This window comes from Elephas maximus, chromosome 27 (genome assembly GCF_024166365.1).
Source record: "Elephas maximus indicus isolate mEleMax1 chromosome 27, mEleMax1 primary haplotype, whole genome shotgun sequence".
NCBI classification, from domain to species: Eukaryota; Metazoa; Chordata; class Mammalia; order Proboscidea; family Elephantidae; genus Elephas; species Elephas maximus.
Window position 1 is genome coordinate 3,034,753 of NC_064845.1, and position 19,517 is coordinate 3,054,269.

The window sequence follows — 19,517 nt, forward strand, 5'->3', positions numbered from 1 at the left end:
AAGATTACAGCCTCGGGAACCCGATGGGGCGGTCCTCCTCTGTCCCGTAGGGTCGCTGTGGGTCGGACTCGACGGCAGGGGGATTATCTTGGTTACCCACCTACCGTGGCAAAGGCGTCTCCTGCAGTCGGGCTGGGCCCTGCGCACTCACCGGTCCGCCAGGCCCGCCAGTCGGAAGGGGAGCTGGGCAGGTGCCGCCTCGGCCGCGCCCGCGTCCCCATGCACACGACGGCTCGGCTCTGGGGCGGAGGCGAGGCGGGAACAAGGCGGGCCCAGCGGAGCCACCCCCCGGGCCGCCCCGGCCTCCGCCCCGCCGGCGGTCGGGCGCCGCCCTTCCTCCGCGCTGCCCCGGCGGCTCTCGGCGTTGGGAGAGTGGCCGCCGGGACCCTCACCGGCCCCCTTGGCGCACAGCTCGCCTCAGGACCACCTGCGCGCCTCGTCTCCTCAGGCGGCAGCCCGCGCGGCGCGACGTCCGGCGGCCGGAACTGCTTCCGGGTGAGCGGGTCGCCGGCCGCGGCCCCGCCCCTCGCCCGCCCGCCCGCCCGCTCGGCCGACCGCGGCTCCTCCCGGGCCGCCTACCGCTGCCTCAGCCGCGGCGGGGACACCGGCTGACGGGCCGACCGGCGCCGCGGCCACCTCGTCCACGCGGCCCGCCTGGCCGGGACCCGGGGCCGAGGCCGCCCGCCGCGCTCCGGCGCTTCCCGGGGACAGGTAAGGGCCGCGCTCCGCCGGCGCGGGCGGAGCGGGGAGCGGGCCCGTCGGGCCTCGGCAGCGCGAGGTCCGCTTCGCCGCCGGGCCGTCCTCCCCGGCCGGGGTGTCACTCCGCTGTATGAGAGGCGACCCGGCCGGCTGCGCCCCGCTCGGGTGCCGGGCGCCGTGTCGGCCCCGGACGCCGCCCCGCTCGGGTTTGCCCCGGGACGACAGCCCGGGCGCCGTAGCATTTCTGGGGGCTTTTCCACAGGTTGACCTGAGGAGCCCCGGCGGCGCAGAGGGGAGGAGCCCGGCTGCCCCCCGGAGGCCGGCGGTTGGCACCCAGCAGCGCTGCTTGGAAACCCCAGGGGGCGGTTGTCCTCTTTGCTGTGGGGTCGCTGGGAGCCGGGCGACTCGACCAGGACGCGAGCGCGGGCGTGACAGGCGCCTGCGGGGAGCTCGGGGCTAGTGCTTGACTCATGTGGGTGTTCTTCACACCCAGCCCGGGACACCAGACCCGGTGCCGTGGAGCCGATCCCGACTCAGCGACCCGGTAGGACAGAGCGGAACCGCCCCGTGGAGTTTCCAGGGAGCGCCTGGCGGATTCGAACTGCCGACCCTTGGGCTAGCAGCCGTAGCACTTAACCACTAAAAAAAAAAAAACCACTAGGCCACTAAATTCTAAATTCTCTCCACACCCAGGTTGTTAAATTACAGCCCCAGCCAAGCCTGGCCTCCCCTGCCTGTGGCTACCCAGCAGGAAGCAAGAGGACCCCAGGAAACCCACTTCTCTGTCCTCAGGGAGAAAAAAATTCAAGAGTTTGCCCTCCTGTTTCCACCGCGGGAGATCCAAGCATCAGGCTGCTGACGCAGGGCTAGGGAAATACTGCACCATAAACGTCAACTGTTGGTAGCCCGTTTTCTTTAATAGTTTTCATTTAATGACTCATCATTTCTGCCTTACACAGAAAAACCGCAGAGTAGGTAAACTGACCCAAGGATGCATGCCATGGTAGCTGGGTGGCCGTTCATTTTTTATGTTATCACGGTGGGACGTGCATGCAGTGCCGGGATCAGAGAGATGAGGACAAGAGGATGGATGGATGCGTTCCGAATCAGTGTTTAAAATAACCTTTTATTTTGGGGGCGAAGCTAGATGGAAAGGTGCAATTGTTTGGGAATGCAGAGTGCTGCAGCTAGGCTTAGCCGACAGGGATTTCTGGCTCGCCGTGGTTTGAAAGCCTTGCAGAATTAACCGTGGTGTAACACCATCATGCTCTGTTTAACAAACATAGAGACGATGACCTAGTATTACACTCACGTAGAATAAGAATTTTGGAAAGTGTGATTCATTTAGAAAGTTAGGTCACTGGCTCTGTGAGTCATTGATAAGGATCTGAAACTGCAGTGGAGGAGAGCGGAGAGTTTGTTACGGCCTGTTTCATGAGATACCTTCACTCATTTCATAGGAAGTGTTGTATGGTTTTGTTAGATTTTTAGCAAATATTTATATTTATTTTTAGAAAGTACTGTGAGGCAATAAAAATAGAACTTTTTCAAACTGTTTGGATTTAGAATAGTATGTTAGTTCAATGTGGGTTGTTGTGATTTTGCCCATTTTTTTTGCCAGATGTGCAGAGGAAGCAAAATAAATGTCAGTAAAAGCACTGGCCTCGGTAAGATACGAAAAAGTTCACTAAAAGAAGCTGCAGTATACAACGTAGAGTCTTGAATGGAAAACCTCACTCAGTTTGTGAACTGATCCTTAAAAATACGATAGGAGACAACTATACTGAGTGCGTGTTTGTCCTGTTAGAGTAGAAAGTGTGTATTAAAGTTGTGATTTATTATCGGAAGGAATTTATTTTAAACTGGAAATAACTGAAATGTAGTTGGATCATTTTAGGCTTTTAAAATGTTAGGCAGAATCACTTTGGATCACAAGTTTTTTTTGTTTAGTTTTTTTTTTAATATACTCATAGCCTTGTGTTTTTCTTTCTTTTTGGAATTCAGCTTTTATTTTACCTTGATTTTCATTTATAAACAGCTGTAGTTAATATCAGTTAGTTATAAAGTAATGATAGGTTTTTTTTTTTTAGGTTTACCCCATTGGTATTGCATACTAAATTCCTTTAATTCTTTGACTAAATTCTGGCATCGTATTTGCTTTGGGTTTCCGTTAGCTATTCTTATATTCACAGTGTCCACTAATGTTGCTTTTGATTTTTGTCCAGCTAATACTGACTTAAGAGTTTCAGTTCCCAGTAAACAGAGATCTGCTTTTGGAAAATCCCTTGTGGAAACCACCGTAACTGACAGTCTTAATAGGTCAATATACAAGAGAAGCTTTCTTCAGTCAGGTTTTAAGCATCTCCATAAAGAAGGACGAAAGTGGCTTGGAGGATGTATTTGGCACAGCAGCTTCTTTTTCTCTGCTTTTGAAAAAGAAACAAATGTTACCTAGAAGTGAGTGTAATGGAGGAGAGGTAGCTGTTTTCTGGCAGAGCTGTTTGTGAGTCATTTACCCTACCCCTAGTGTTTTTTTTTTTTTAGTGTGAAAAGGAACAGAATTGATGATATCTAGGAAAAAAGAAAAAACCTTCTCCCTGCAGCCCACTGGGAATGTTGATAGAGGATCTCTTAAGAGGAAATAAAACTCTCGTGTCCTCACTGTAGGAGCACTGTCCATCTCACCTGCAAAGTAGAGGCCACTTCATAGCCTTTTCCTTTTAGGCATTGCTTTCTTTCTGGATAATTTGAATGGAAAGAATGTCCCTTAACCAGGGAAATATACTACCATATCTAGTTTGCAAATAAAGAATAGACTCTGATCTTCATTCAAAACCCAGTTTTTAGATCTTCAGCAGTAAAGGCTGAGCTAACCTTCTTCTGTGAGTGAACTAACTTTGCCTTTCTCTCCATCTTCCTTGCTAATTGAAAGGATACCTGTGGAAATGTTTTATCTCTGTGTTGCTCACTGCACTTGCACTTTTTAAATTCTTTGTCCTAAAATAAATTAGGGTATACTTAAAGGGAATCAAACACTGGGCTAAAAATTGGGTTCGTCATATGTTATACTTCTCATTTGTTCTAAGTTGATTTATTTTGATGGGGGGGGAGAGAATTCTGTATCTTGGAGAAACTCAGAGATTTGCTACACATATATAGTTTTTTATCTTGGTCTAGTAGCAGGGAGGATGACAGATAAAAGTAGAGAGGGTTATGAAGAGGTGAGAAAAGGTGTATATAGAAGGGACGGTACACACTTTATGGGACCAATAGACGTTTATGGGGCTTTTTAAAAATTGGTAAAACATTTAAAAAGAAATGCTGTGTGGTGCAAAGGAAGTGTTCTTTCCACAGTAAACTCCCAGCTTTTCCTTACCCTCACCCCTTAACTTCAGATAACCACTGTTAATGGTTTCTGGTGTATCCGTCTTCAAAAATTCTATTACGTGTACAGTCACATATGTTTAGGACAGATGTCCTGTACCTTTCATTCTTACTCTAAATATATCTTATGGATCTTTCCGTATTAACACGTATGTCCACCTTATTTTAAAAAAAGGCTGAACGTGCTGCCTGGCGTGGGTGAAAGATTTTACCATTCCCTGTTAACAGATATTTGGTTGTTTTTAACCATCTACCGTTACAAACACAGCTGCGATGAACGATTCCTATATAATAAGCCTTTTACTATTGCCTAAAAAAAAAAAAAATTTTTAAGTATGTATATGGAGTACATTTCCAAAATTGAGACTGCAAGATTGGGACTTAGGTTGTGAAAATTAAAAAATTTATTTCAAAATTGCACTTTATTTTGTAATAGCAGTTAACTTCTTCCTTAGGCTTAGAGAAGAAAAAAGGAACTCTTTTTTAATTGCGCTTTACATAGAAGTTTACAGCTCAAGTTAATTTCTCATACAAAAATTTATACATATATTGTTACGTGACACTAGTTGCAATCCCTATAATGTGACAGCACACTCCCCCTTTCCACCCTGGTTTCCCGGGAGGGTCCATGTAACCAGCTCCCGTTCCTTTCTGCCTTTTCATCCTGCGCCGGGACAGGAGCCGCCCATTTGGTCTGCGATATCTGCCTGAGCCAAGAAACGTGCTCTTCATGAGTATTAGTTTATGTTTTATAGTCTAGTTTAATCTTTATCTGAAGAGTGGGCTTTGGGAATGGTTTTAGTTCTGGGTTAACAGAGCATCCAGGGCCCATGGCTTCAGGGGTTCCTGCAGGCTCAGTCTGACCATTAAGTCTGATCTTTTTACAGGAATTTGAGTTCTACTCCACACTGTTCTCATGTTCCGTCAGGGACTCTCTGTTGTGTTCCCTTTCAGGAGGGTCATTGGTGGTAGCTGGCCACCATCTAGTTCTTCTGGTCTCAGATTGATGGAGTCTCTGGTTTATATGGTCCTTTCGTCTCTCGGGCCAATATTTTCCCTATGTCTTTGGTGTTCTTTATTCTCAAAAAGGAACTTGTAATTATTTTGTATTCTTTATTGTCCTTTCTGTTTTTGAAAATGACTGCAAAAGTATTCTACAAGCAATTTAAAATATTTTGACAACATTTGTACTGCTAAAAGTAGAAATAGTGTAGTTGGAATACTGGTGCTGTCATTAACAAACCACTTCCTTTATGTCTGGTGGTAGTTAGAAACTGTTGTGTCTTGTAGTATGTTAATTGTTTTAGGATTTTATGACCAATATCAATTGAAAACATTTTATATAGTTTAACTTTCTGTCCTGCTGAAGTCTGCTACCATATTGTCAGTTACGAGAGAAATAAATAGCCCATCTTCTCTCTTCTTCCTTCCCAGTCTGTCATAAATCCAAAAATCCTTTTGCAAAGCAGGGTGCTGTTGATGGATTAATTTCCCAAGGCAGAAAGGTACAGCTTCAGCCTTTATTCTGCCAAGTGTTTGTGAGCAGAATAAGGGCTGTTCAGATGTTTAATTTCAGTAATATGCAGGTCGCTCATGACCAGGAGAAAGTTCAGAATCCTTTGTCCTTTTAAAAATGAGAGGAACTAAAGTGGATGAGAGGGGTCTGAGGGGCTAAAGTGTGATAATGAAGTTGGAACTTGTGAGTGGCAGTTGCACTGGCTGGTGCCCAGGGTCTATTTTGAGGCCTTGTCAAAGCTCGCCTGACAGAACCTACCACAGAACCATAATCTGGCCTGGGTCCCCTGCAAGTTCGGAAGGCCTGTGGTTTAGGAAAAGCGGCAACCACAGAAGAACGAGCTAATAAAGGCATTTGCGTTCAGAAGGTTAAGACAGAGTTTTGGGGTGAAAAGCTAGCTGCTTAGCGTTCGTACCTTAGGATCTAATTTTTGTCATCTTTTTTTTGGAAAGAGGATGATTAAGGAAAACTGAAGAGGAAAGTGGGAAAACAGGAACAAGGAGGCGGACAGGATTTTACCAGCATTGCTGTTACGTTCTGCTTATATGAGAGTGTGTGCCAAGGACCAGTCAAATGTTTTACAATAGGAGAAAAAAAATTACTGTTACTGGCTTTGGGAGGCCATTCCCCTCGTTGAAATGGCAGTTGAATTCAGAGACCTTCACAGTTGTCACTGGGATCAGAAGGACACTTGGAATGATGGTCTGTTTCACAGAATCTTTTGAGTTCAAGCAGATAAATTAGCATTTTCCCAAATTCTCCTTCTGTTCTTCCCATAGAACTTCCCGTGCAGTGTCATGTCAGTTGTACTGAAGTTATGTCTTTAAGCTCTTCATTGTACCAGGTGTTATCTCCCGGCATACCTGTTCTCCCTGTACCATGTGGTTTCTCATGAAGACCTTGGTATTTTCCGCTGAGTCTCAGTGAAGGAAATGTTTGAGTTTAAAGTTCTTTAACTGATGTAATTTCTTAGGCTAGTAAGCGCTTAAAGAACTTAGTGCTCCACCCTTTTGACCAAGGTTCACTGGCGTTTTGTATGGCACTTAAGGTTGTTTGAAGGATTTGGCTTAGAGACTTTGTTTACAGAATCAAAGCTGCAGAGGATTTCCCTGTCTTTTGGTTCAGGTTAGGTTGTGAGTCCAGGAAATTTTTTTCTTGCCCTCAGAAATTTGGATTGTAAGCATTTTGTCATGATAGTAATGATGATGTGTTTAGGATTCAGTGTGAGGAGAAAAAAGAAGCTGGAGTGATTCTCTTTCTTCCTTATTCCTATTTGGATTTTCCTATTGTTTTATTATCCCTTCCCTGTCTTAGCCTCCCTGCCGCCATAAAAAAAGGGGCTTGGAGAGAGGTTGGGAAAAGCCTTGGAGTGTCTATCATTTTTATTTTTTCAGAGGTGGAATATATATATATGTTTTAATGTGCTTTAAGTGGCAGTTTACAATTCAAGTCAGTTTCTTATACAAAAACTTACACACACATTGTTATCTGACCCTAGTTGTCCTCCCTACAATGTGACAGCACACTCCTCCTCTCCACCCTGTGTTTCCTGTGTCCATTCAACCAGCTCCTGTCCCCTCCGCCTTCTCATCTCCCCTCCAGACAGGAGCTGCCCACATGGCCTCATGTGTCTACCTGAGCCAAGAAGCTCCCTCCTCACCAGTATCATTTTATGTCTTATAGTCCAGTCTAGTCTTTGTCTGAAGAGTTGGCTTTGGGAATAATTTTAGTTTTGGGCTAAGAGAGAGTCCGGGGGCCATGATCTCTGGGGTCCCTCCAGTCTCAGTCAGACCATTAAGTCTGGTCTTTTTACTAGCATTTGAGGTCTGCACCCCACTTTTCTCCTACTCCATGAGGGATTCTCAGAGGTAGAATACTAAAACCCTTCTTAAAAAAGAATCATAGTTTATCTTTTTCCGTTGTTTTCACTGTGAACCCTGTTTATTTCAGTGTTCCTTTATAACGAACACTGAATTTTTAATTAGTTAGGGCGTAACAGGTATCTTCACTGCTTTTGGAAACAAACTTAATATTTAAATTACATGTTCTTAGCACTTTATTATTTTTTCTACAATGCCCATTTTCCTATATAGAAACATTTTAAAAACTAGGAATAATCTTTTGGCTCTCTGTTTTGTAAGCTAAAATAGAGTGTACTGTCTGTAGAGGGGGAAGGTGTTAAAATATTTATTTCAGTGTTAAATGGTTTAAATTATTTATGTATAAAAGCAAACGATGTACAATTAGTAAGCATACACGTTGTTGCTATTTTTAAAATATTAAATATTCCAGTTTAGTGACCCAAGGATTATAGTACTAAAGATGGGGGGGGGGAGGATCAATTTTAGATTTCGACAGTCATGAATAATGCTATATATAGGCAGACGGTCAGGGCAATGAGAGGGTCACTGTCTCCCTTATCTTGCCAAACTCAGTCTTTGCAATCTATCCAGTTTTGAGAATTGTGGGACTAGAAAATGAGGCAATGGGTAGAGATGGGAACATTATAGCTAATATTTATTGTGCTCTTACTAGTAAGCTAAGCTTTATATGCATTATCTCTTTTAACCTTTTGTTGTAGGGACCGTTATCCCCTTTTTTTTTTTGAGGAAATATTCAGAGAGTATAGGGAAGGGACTTTCCAGGGTCTCCCAACTAGTTAGTGGAGAAGCCTGCGCTCACATTTGGGTCTGTGACTCCAAAGCCAAGACTCTTCCTACATGGAACAGTTTACACTCATTCAGGGATCAGTAGAAAGCCGTTATGATTTCTACCTTCTCCGCCAACCTCTTTTTTTTTTAATGAGAGATAACAATGGAGATTAGAAGTTAGGAGATCCTAAAAACATCTTAGATGTCACGGTGGCTACACATAGACATCTTGTGTATCTCAAGAGATAAAGCTGACTATAAAATGTATATACTCATTAACTGGGGTTGAATAAAATTGTTGCTTACTGTATTGTATGATTCTACTTCTTTCCCACTATTCAAAAGCTTCTTAAATCATAATGATTCTTTCTTTACCTTAGCAGTTCTGCTTATGTGAATTCATCTTAAAGAAATTTATAATTGGATAAGTGTTCAAATGGTTATGAAAAAGTAAGTTCATTGTAGCATTATTTCTGTTGTTGTTAGGTGCCGTTTAGTTGATTCTGACTCCTAGCAACCCTATGTACCATAGAACGAAACACTGCCTGGTCCTGCGCCATCCTTACAGTTGTTATGCTTGAGCCCGTTGTTGCAGCCACTGTGTCAGTCCACCTGGTTGAGGGTCTTCCTCTTTTGTGCTGACCCTGTACTTTGCCAAGCATGATGTCCTTCTCCAGGGACTGATCCCTCCTGACAACATGTCCAAAGTATGTAAGATGGTCTTGCCATCCTTGCTTCTAGGGAGCATTCTGGTTGCACTTCTTCTAAGACAGATAGCATTATTTCTAGTAACAAAATATTGGAAACGATCTAAATGTACAAATAGCATTATGTCTAGTAACAAAATATTGGAAACGATCTAAATGTCTAGCATTAAAGAGATGGAATACTTTCATGCCATTACAGTTTTGTAAATCTATATGCATTGATATGGAAAAATTTATTAAGTTGAAAAAGCTGGTACATTAGTTTTCTGTGCTGTATAACAAATTAGCAGCTTAAAACAGCACACTTATTATGGATGGTTTCTGTGGGGCACGAGCCCGGGCACAGCTTAGCTGGGTCCTCTGCGTAGGGTCTCTGGAGTCTGCAGTCAGGATGTTGGCTGGGCTGAGTTCTTATCTGGAGACTTAACTGGGGAAAAAACACTCTGAAGCTCTCTCGGGTTGTTGGTGGAATTGATTTCCTTGTGGTTGTAGGGCTGAGACTTCTTGCTTGCTGTCACCTAGAGGTTGCCCTTAGCTCCTAGAAGCGACCCGTGGTTCCTGCCATGTGCCGTTTCCCATTTTGCCCACTTACTTCACCAGGCCATCAGAGGGACTTTCTAGAGTCAGCTGGCAGCACAGAGCCTTTTATAAAATAACGTAGTCATGGGATTGACATCCGGTTGTTGTTGTTAGGTGCACTTGAGTTGTTTTCCCCTTAAGGCAACCCCATGTGACAGAGTAAGACTGTCCCATCAGGTTTTCTTGGCGGTGATCTTTTTTTAATAATTTATTTTATTTTGCTGTTGAGAATATACATAGCAAAACGTACAGCAATTCAACAGTTTCTCCATGTACGATGCAGTGACATTCATTAGTCTCTTCAAGTTGTGCAGCTGTTCTCACCCTGCTTTTCTGAGTTGTTCTTCCCCCATTAATGAACTCACTGCCCCCTAAGCTCCCTGTCTAACCTTTGGAGTTGCTTTTGTCAGTTAGCTCCCGTGTAGATAATTCTCTAAAAGAGCGCAATATTCAAGGCAGTTGTTCATTACATAGGAGGAAACCGTCGTGACCTTAGCGTAACTAGTGGTTTCTTACACGTGTCAGCAAAAGAAGGAAAAAATGAAAAATAAATCAGTTGAACTTCTCAAAATTAAAAACTTCGGTACTTCAAAGGACACCATGAAGAAAGTGTATGTAGAGGTAACATAAGTACCTTCTCTCTGATCTCTTCTTTACCACTGTTGTTCTTTCCGTTATTCTTGTACTTACGTCGCAATGAGCACTATGTAAATAAAAAAAAAAAGTAAATAGTGCCTTGCGAATTCACATTGAATACTTGTTGAAAAGGGAAAAATTAACGGTATATGATATATTTTGTAATAAAAATTTCCTAATTGAAAAACTGCTTTCATATTAATTGTGGGCTTTAAAATCATATCCTATTCTGTACTTCCCCATTTCTCCCTCGTTTTTGGTTTTATCTTTCTTCTTTGCTGCCTGGTCTTATATTGTTCACCCTGCTACTCCTGTTCTTTTCCTGTTTCTTACTTCATTGCACACTTTTTAAGTCTGAACTATCCTCAGCAGTGTGTAATTTTCTCTCTCCCTTCTTTTAATCCTCTGAATGTATGTTCTCCTGTCTCCAAGCTTTTTTAAAAGACACGAGGAGAGAAAGCTATTTGAATGGTACCAGAAGTAGTTTGCTGCTTAGGGGGATTGAGCATGCAGTTGTTAGCAAGAGTATATATATATCTTCCTAATTTGAGTCCTGCGCAGGTGATGAAATACTATTACAAGGGTCATGCTGAACTTGGAATCCATTAGAATTCATTTACAGAATAACATGGTTAGCAAGGAAGGAAGTGCAGCCACTGATGTAATGTCTTATAAAGACAGGAAATGGAAAAATGATCGATTGTGTTGGGTGTATGAGAATAGTGTTTATTCAAAATACGAGGCGTTCCAAAACATTTTTTTGGTAATTTGGGCTGCTGAATGTGGAAATGAATGAGAAGTAATTATACAGGTTCCCGCTTACCAATTGTAAGATGTTTAACTTGTAATTTATTAAATATGAATTTAACTTACCCATTTTTTTTTATTCTAGGTTCTCACATTCTGCTGAGATTGAGTTTCTGTTTAGCATTTATTCTAGTTCTGTCAAGTTTTCCAGTTTTGTCTCAAAAAAAAAAAAAAGAAAAGAAAAAATGTTGTACTTTGCTTCAATTTCAGGATGAGCCTTTTACGGTGGTGCAGTGGTTAAGAGCTCAGCTGCTAACCAGAAGGTTGGCAGTTCGAATCCACCAGCTACTCCTTGGAAACCCTATGGGGCGGTTCTACTCTGTCCAGTAGGGTCGCTATGAGTTGGAATTGAATTGAAGGCAATAGGTTTGGGTTTATTAATAATTTAAGGAGCCCTGGTGGTGCAGTGGTTAAAGTGCTCGGCTGCTAACTGAAAGGCCGGCTCTTCGGACCCACCAGCCCCTCCGGAGGAGAAAGATGTGACAGTCTGCTTTTGTAAAGATTTACAGCCTTGGAAACCCACAGGGTCACTATGAGTCAGAAATCAATTCGATGGCAATGGGTTTGGTTTTTTTGCTATTAACAATTTATTCATTTTAGGCAATGGTCTCATCTAGTTATCTGCAGAATTGATGTCTTTAATGTATATTTATTCCCCCCTCCCCCCCTTCTAGCCCAGGAATTTGGGCCATTCTTTCCATTGCCCATATTCTTTTATTTTTAATGTATACATAACTATTGGTATTCTTTGGTGCTTTAATTATCTTTGCCTATTTTTCAAATCAAGGTTTTTTTTTTTTATTATTATTACAATTTCAGTTCCCTTGCCTTTTTGTTCACCTGATTGTCCACCTTTTGCTACCAGTTATGTAATTTTTCCCCCAAGACTTATTATGTGAAATTCCAAACATACAGAAGAGTTGAGAGAGCTCCGCTTGTGAACACTGTGGTACCTATCACCTGGATTTAACGTTTCACCATACTTTATCACCTGTCTATCCCTCTAGCCATCGATCCTTCCGTCTTCTTTTTTCTTCAGATGTTGCTAAATATTTGAACATGCGTATCATTGAGTAGAGTTCAGTATTTGTTTGCAGGCCTTTTTTCTTTCGAGGTAAAACTCACATAGAATGATATGTATAGGTCTTCAGCACGCTACTTCATGGTCTCTGTCTTCTGTTTCCTTCTAAGCCAGGTATGTTCTGTAAAGGGGACTGGCACCCATTGTAAGGCCACACTCCCAAAACTATTAGCTTGTGTATTCATTTGGATTTTCAAGGATAGACTTTGAATACCACAAAGTACTTTGAAATTTTCTCCTTTTTAACATTTGCTTTTATTATGGGAATATGGTACACAGTAAAATGATTATAGTCAAAGGCATTTTTATTTTTTCCAGATTGTCGCTGGCTTCAGCAAAAATTCTTAGCATGGCTAATGATATCACACAATGCGTGCCGGAGGAAAGAACTTAAGGGTATTTTTGTTTAGTTAATAAGTGTGAAATTGTAAAGAAAGGCAAGGATTACCCTTTTGTCAGTTTTGTAAGCTAAATATGTGAAAGATGTAGTTAATTCAGAACCCTTTAAACCTTTATGAAGTGCTTTATGGTTTATTCGTTGGGTAGTACAAACTGCGCTCAATTACTAATGAAAAGGTTGGTGGGTCAGACCCACCCAGCAGGGCATCAGAGAAAGACCTGGCCATCTGCCGATTAAGATTATAGCCAAGAAAACCCTGGAGAGCTCACTTCTGCTTAGTAACGCGTGGGGTCGCCATGAGTCTGAATCACATTGATGGCAGTGGGTTTGGGTTTTTGTTTTGTTTTGGTCTGGTTTAGGGTTTATTAAGTGCTTCTATTTATCTTAACTCGTTTGAGTCTCATATTAACCGTGTTAGATGGGACAATTCTTATTTCTGCTCTGTAGACGAAGAAACCAAGGTTTAGGAAGTGAAAAGGGCAATTCAGAGAATCAGATCCTCTCATTTTAAATTTTGTCCTGTGATAGCAACAGTCACATAAGTTTCTAGTCCTGGTGTCATTGCAGATACTGGGATTTACTTAGGAATAACTACTAAATGTTTTGGCACAGGCTAGCGTTAACTGTAGGAAACACTGGCCGCCTAGTGGTTAAGTGCTATGGGTGCTAAACAAAGGGTCGGCAGTTCGAATCCGCCAGGCGCTCCTTGGAAACTCTATGGGGCAGTTCTACTCTGTCCTATAGGGTCACTATGAGTCAGAATCGACTCGACGGCACTGGGTTTGGTTTTTGGTTTGGTTTAGCGTTTACCGAAGTGACTGCCCTCATGCAAAGATACGTTACAGCAATAAATGAGTTCTCCATGATGCGATACCTAGCTATAGAGGTCTGCACCTCTCAAGATCCAGATAGGCACAGAACTTGAGTGTGCTGTATTTAGAATGTGACATGCTGATATTATGTGCACAGTCTGTTCTCACAAAAGGGAACAATATCGTGATTGAAACACCACTTTTAGTGTGGCGGAATGCCTATTTTTGACACATATGAGAAATTCATTGGCAAAGAGAAAGCCTTATTAATGTCTGTTTAGGAAGGCTTATATTCCATAACATCCTTAAGGAATTCTCATCTTTTAAGGAAACAGATACTTAATGACAAACCCGTCTGGAGAAAATCAACTTGACATTGTCTAGGTAAAGGAGCTGGCAAAATGGAGGCAGTTTTTTTTTTTTTTTGTCAGTTGATGTAAGTGCATAGCTTGCTAATTTGGCCAGTACCACTAAGGAAAATCTGGGAGAGATTAAAACCAAGAAAAGTATTCTCGGGGAAACCTCCTTGGTATAGAAACATCCCGAAAATCCATCAGGATCAGAAGCTGGAAATAATCTATTCAAGGTTGCCTTCAAATCCATGTGCTTATTTTTATCATTTTGTTGAAAAGCAGTTTCCCATTGGCTAAATATATATATTTTTAGTTGTTTTTATTGGCTATATTAGGAATTTTATTTCTTTTAAGATTTCCCCACATCTCCACTATAGAATCTTCTAATATAGAAGTTACTAGAAGGTGGATTGCATAGGAGCAGAAAACCTTTAATTTTTCTAATGCTAGTAAGGATATCTGACAAGAGTACAAAGGATATAGTTCTTCCAGAAGTACTCGATTGTTCTCTGAACAAAGTAATGATTGATTTGTTTCATGAGCAACTGAAGAAGGTGACAGGACCTAGCCAGTCAGTCACATAACATCTAGATACTGTCTATAGATAGGAGCCCTGGTGGCGCAGTGGTTAAGTGATCAGCTGCTAACCACAGGGTTGGTGGTTTGAACCCACCAGCTGCTCCGTGGAAGAAAGATGTGGCAGTTTGCTTCCCTAAAGATTACAGTGTTGGAAACCCTATGGAGCTGTTCTCTGTCCTGTAGAGTCGCTATGAGTTGGAATCAACTCTTCAGCAGTGGGTTTACCCTCTGTAGATAGGCGCAAGGAAGACAAGCAAAAAATTGTTCTTTTTTTCCTGCTTGTCCTGTACCTCTGCCTGGAGCCTGTTGAAGCAGTTTTGTCTGGTTTTGTTTAGAACTGTCGTAAGAAAAGATAGTTCTTACATAAATCTGTGTACTGGGAGTACCCCGGCAAGTGTTAGGCAGTGTTAGTTGAGAAAGAAGAGAAATGGAGTATGGGGAAAGAGGAGAAAGAAGGAAAAGAAAAGTGCGTTCAAAAGACGGCCACCAGCAGTGGCTTTAGGTCGTGTGCCTCAGTTCACAGCACGTTGCCTCGAATCTGAGGCTTACCCACTTCAGGGCCAGTTTATTCTTTGAGCCTTGGACTTGAGGAACTAAACTTTTTATTTTTAATCTAAAAATATTTTAAAGTGTGTTCCCTCTTTTTCCTACGCTATTGAAATTTTAGAGAACCAAGAAGAAAAAAGTGCACTCATAACCCTGTCTTTGTAACCAGACCACTGTTAATCTTTTGGTGTATTTCTAGCCAAGTCTTTTTTTTTTACTTCTGGAATCATTTTTACGTGTCTGGAATTAGAAAGTATCTGTGTTTTTTTTTGTCTCCTGCTTTTTTGAAATGTCTTTCAGTGCGTCTTCGGAAAGCTGGCCGAAGGACGAATTTTGGATGACAGTGTTACTGTGCCTTAGTTCAGTTGGCACTCCAGTCTGAAAAGAAACTGTGCATTGCGTGTTGCTTTTTTCTCGGGCGGCTAATGTTTGTATACACCATTACTGTCAAGTAAGGACAGGAGCTTTAAAATTATGCTGAGGTTAAGAATAATGGTGGATGTCTGAGAAAACTCCTGTAACCCTGCTTTTCAGGAACTGTCTTGGTTTTGTGACTGGGGCTTATCAGTGGCTGCTTTCAGACACACATTCTTCTTATAGATTCCATTGGAATTAGTCTTTTTCTTACTTATCATGTCCAGATACTTTTTATGGCAGACTCATAAACCATCATCAGTCTTCATTTTGGTTAACAAACATAATAAGCTAGCTTGGTGGGAATGAGAAATGGTGTCAGATAAGAGGGGAATGGCCTGATTTCCCATGGGAGACAGCTTTTTTGGAAGAGTGGTTTGGTGGAGTGGTTCTGTTTTCTTTTGCCTGAATCAAGTAAATTCCAGTAGGTTAAAATCATCTACAGTTTTACTAGAGTGAATTCTGTTAGGACAGACTGACTTGAGAATTTGTTTGTGACTCACCCTGTAATAAAACTTCTCTAGTTTATTTTGTTAAAACTAGGAGATAAAACCTTAAATTTATGGGTATTCAGCTGTAGGGTCGCTCTGAGTTGGAATTGACTTGACAGCAATGGGTTTGCTTTTGTTTTGGTAGCTAACTAAGGAGCTTTGGTGGCACAGTGGTTAAGAGCTTGGCTGCTCACCAAAAAGTCGGCAGTTCGAATCTAACAGCCATTCCGTGGAAACTGTATGGGGCAGTTCTACTCGGTCCCGTAGGGTCGCTGTGAGTCAGAATGGACTTGATGGCATCGTGTTTGGTTTTTGCTTTGGTAGCTAACTGAGTTGTACTTCTCATGGGTGTGTGTGGGAGAGAGAGAGGAATAAATTGATAGGCACTCTCATAGGTTAGATGGCCTTCATCATTCTTGTGATTTAACCCTGGCAGATGAGGTTTTCTTATCTTTTATAGAAATGGATCTATTTAGTAATTACAGTAATAATAACGATGATAGAAGTCCATAGGCGTGGTCTTTGTCATTGAACTACATCAGTTTGCTCATCCCTGTGTTTTCTGCACCTCCTGTCTACCAAAAGCAAGCACATTGCCATCGAGTCGATTCCTACTCCTAGCCGCTTGGCAATAAGAGATGCTCAGATATTTGTTGCATGAACAGTGTTGATTATTGTTAATTGTAGTATAATAAGCCTTCATTTGTTATGTGGTAATGGTTTAATTGGATTTTTTCTTAAATTACACAAGAATCAAAGTTACCTTTGTAACTTTAAGGCTCTATATTAAAACCTCTTGAGCATGTTCTCTCAAAGCTTTAGACTAAACGACTTTTGGTTAAAAGTGAATGTGTAGGTGAGCATTAACACTGCACAAAGGGAAACATAAATTATTCTGTTTCTGTTTATTTCAGGACTGAAAACGGAGTGAAATCACTTCTCAGAGTTAAAAGACTATTAAGAAGTCAAGATGGGGACTCCTGGTTCTGGAAGGAAAAGAACACCTGTGAAAGACCGATTTTCTGCAGAAGACGAGGCATTGAGTCACATTGCGAGAGAGGTGTGTCTGGAAAACCCCCTCCCAACTCTGGGTTGCACAGCTGAGGGTATTGTAAAGACGCTAGGGTGAGAGTGATACAGACGTTCACTTACTGAACTAGTTTCAGATGCTTACAGTGAACTAGCTGTTAGGGCTGGCTTTCTCTAGAATGCTGTATTAGAATAAAGTATGGTTATTATGCAAATTTTAGTTATACTTGGATACCTATTCAACTCACCTAAAGTTAATTTTTCATTTTGTTTCAGTGGGTTACTGGAGTTGCAGGTACTTGTCCGAATGTATTGAAATGTGCAATTGATTTTCAGTATTAAACAGGCTGATTACATTGTTGAAAATATGAGAGTTAATTAGAAATGCTGGTTGGGCTGTCGGTTTCCCGGAAGCGTTGCACGAGTGTTGACGGAGAGGACCCTCACTGGTGTGTGTTCGGATTCAGTGTCTCAGCGGTTGCCTTTTGGAATATGGCAGTGGAGTTTTTAATTAATTCTTCTAGGTGGTAACAACTTCTCAGGTATTTTTGTTTCAGTTTGTTGACAACTCAGAAAAAAAAAAAAAGAGTGTCACCTATTGAATCACTGGCAGCATTTCCTGTTGCATATTGGAAATTTAAGAGAACTCCCAGCTGGGGCTTTTTAGTGAGGTGCCGACTTCGTTTCAGACCCTAACTCCATCGGCAGCTGCAGACTTGACCATAAACTAATCTGGTGCAAGAATTGCTTGGGGTATCGCTAAGTTATATTCTTTTGGTGAGAACTATTCCCTCATCACTTCCTCTTTGTTATTCTTAGTAAGTAACTCATTTAGGACTATTGCTGTTTCCTTTTGACATATTACACAGTCTTCTTTTGTTCCAGCTCATTGTTGTGTCTTTCCTCTGACAAACTACTGAGTTAGCTTCTGAAATTAGAAGTTGGGTTCTGTAGGAGGGTATTGAAGCAAAGAAAAGTGATCATCTAAAAACTGATGAAAAAATTGTGACATTACTTTAACAAAATTACTTTGAAAATCATTGGGATATTTTTAGATAAAAGAAGTAAAAGATATTTAAAATGAAATAGTAGGTATTACTTTACCATGCTCTTAAATACCTGCACTAATGAAGCACTTTAGAAGCCACATATTTTTAGTTGGAAATTGAAATTACCCAAAATATTTACTTCCAGAATTGGAGAGGTTTGCCTAGATTTCTCTAAGGGGAAGAATGCCAGCCCCTTCTAGGCACTTTCTGCACCGTCACCAAGTATTTGAACTCTTTTTTTGTGGAGGGGGAGCCAGGGGTGTAATGTCTCCTGGAAAGAATTGGGTAGGATTCTGATGCCCTAACTAGCACTTATTCAGCGCTTGCTATATGGCAGACACTATTGCATTTTTACTCCTCACAAACTCTGAGATTGGTTTAATTATTATCTCCATTTTACAGATGGAGGAAACCATTGCACAGGAAAGTTAGGTAACTTCCAAGGTCACACAGCTAGGAAATAGCAAAGCTTGCATCCACACCCTTCCCATGGCATTCTGCATGAATCCAGCTAACGCCCTTCAAGTACAGACCTCTCTCCGTAGTTGCCCCGTGTACCCACCTGAGCCCACACCCTTCCCATGGCACTCTGCATGAATCCAGCTAACGCCCTTCAAGTACAGACCTCTCTCCGTAGTTGCCCCGTGTACCCACCTGAGCTAAGGCAGAGGAGGGTGGGAGCTGTGGCGGGCAGCCTCCCCCTCATGCTGCCCCAGTGCATGGCCTGGCCATGGTCACTCGTCTTTGTGATGGTCAGGATCACTCTTAGTCCTCTCAGTGCCCCGTGATTTGTTCTTCTTACTGAGGAAGGATTACTGAGCCTTAGGAGTTCCTGGATGGTGCAGATGGTTGAGCACTTGACTACTGGCAGAAAGGTTTTGGCAGTTCAAACCCGCCCAGAGGCGCCTTGGAAGACAGGCCTGGTGATCTGCTTCTGAAAGGTCACAGCCTTGAAAACCCTACAGAGTGCATTTCTACTCTGCACACATGGGGCTGCCACAGGGCCCAGCTGTCTCCATGGCACCTGACAGTGGCCTTGAGCCTGAAGGCTTTGTCTGGCCTCAGTGGCTGAAGACTCTTTGGCGTAACACCGACTGTCATGACCTTCACTATGCCTCTGAGTTACAGTAGCCTCCTCCTTTCCCTGAAGGTATCTCTGCTGGACTTGGTTTTTACATTTCTTCCCGTTGGTTAGATATTCCATTGCAGATCCAAAGTCTCAGTTTTCTTGTGCCATCCACTTATTAAGTTGTAGTCAAACCTGAGTAATAAAGCCCATAACCTTAGATTTCCTCTCTCATTCCAAAAGAATATTTCTGCTACCAAAAATTTCTGAATAAAAGGAAGATACAGTTGTTTGACATCTGAAGAAGATGAATTAAAATCTTTAGATTTTATCTATTATGTATAGGTGTTTATGCACAGAAAAATTTAAATAGTCCTCAACTACCAAAAGCTTAAAAAAGTGGTTCAACGTAATTACATTATAAGGTCTAAGAATAAAAATGCTACCTAAGGGTTTGTACTAAAGGGAAGTTGCTAGGAGATGAGTAATAATTTTATTTGTTCATTTGGAAACCATGGCAACACAATAAATATTATGTCTCTGAATTTGTCGTTCAGTGTTCTTTCGGCATGAGTGTCACAGAAGAATAAACAAAATTAAACACAGTAAACTCTGAGTCTTAGCTACCTGAATCTTAGTCATTGTCCTTGAATGTCTTTAGAGTTTTGTATTATTTCAAATTTCTTGAAATTAAAGCACAGCCTATAAAGGCACAGAT

General features: G+C 42.0%; 1 protein-coding gene across 1 annotated transcript in view; it reads left to right on the top strand.

Annotated features, from left to right (window-relative positions):
• Window positions 1–541: 541 nt before the first annotated feature.
• The window catches only part of LRRFIP2 (LRR binding FLII interacting protein 2), a 114,608-nt gene continuing 95,632 nt past the window's right edge, over window positions 542–19,517 (top strand). The window contains exons 1-2 of the mRNA XM_049870708.1: window positions 542–711; window positions 16,570–16,715. Coding sequence (XP_049726665.1) covers window positions 16,626–16,715 — 90 coding nt within the window. The 5' untranslated portion in view covers window positions 542–711; window positions 16,570–16,625. The remainder of the gene's footprint in view (window positions 712–16,569; window positions 16,716–19,517) is intronic.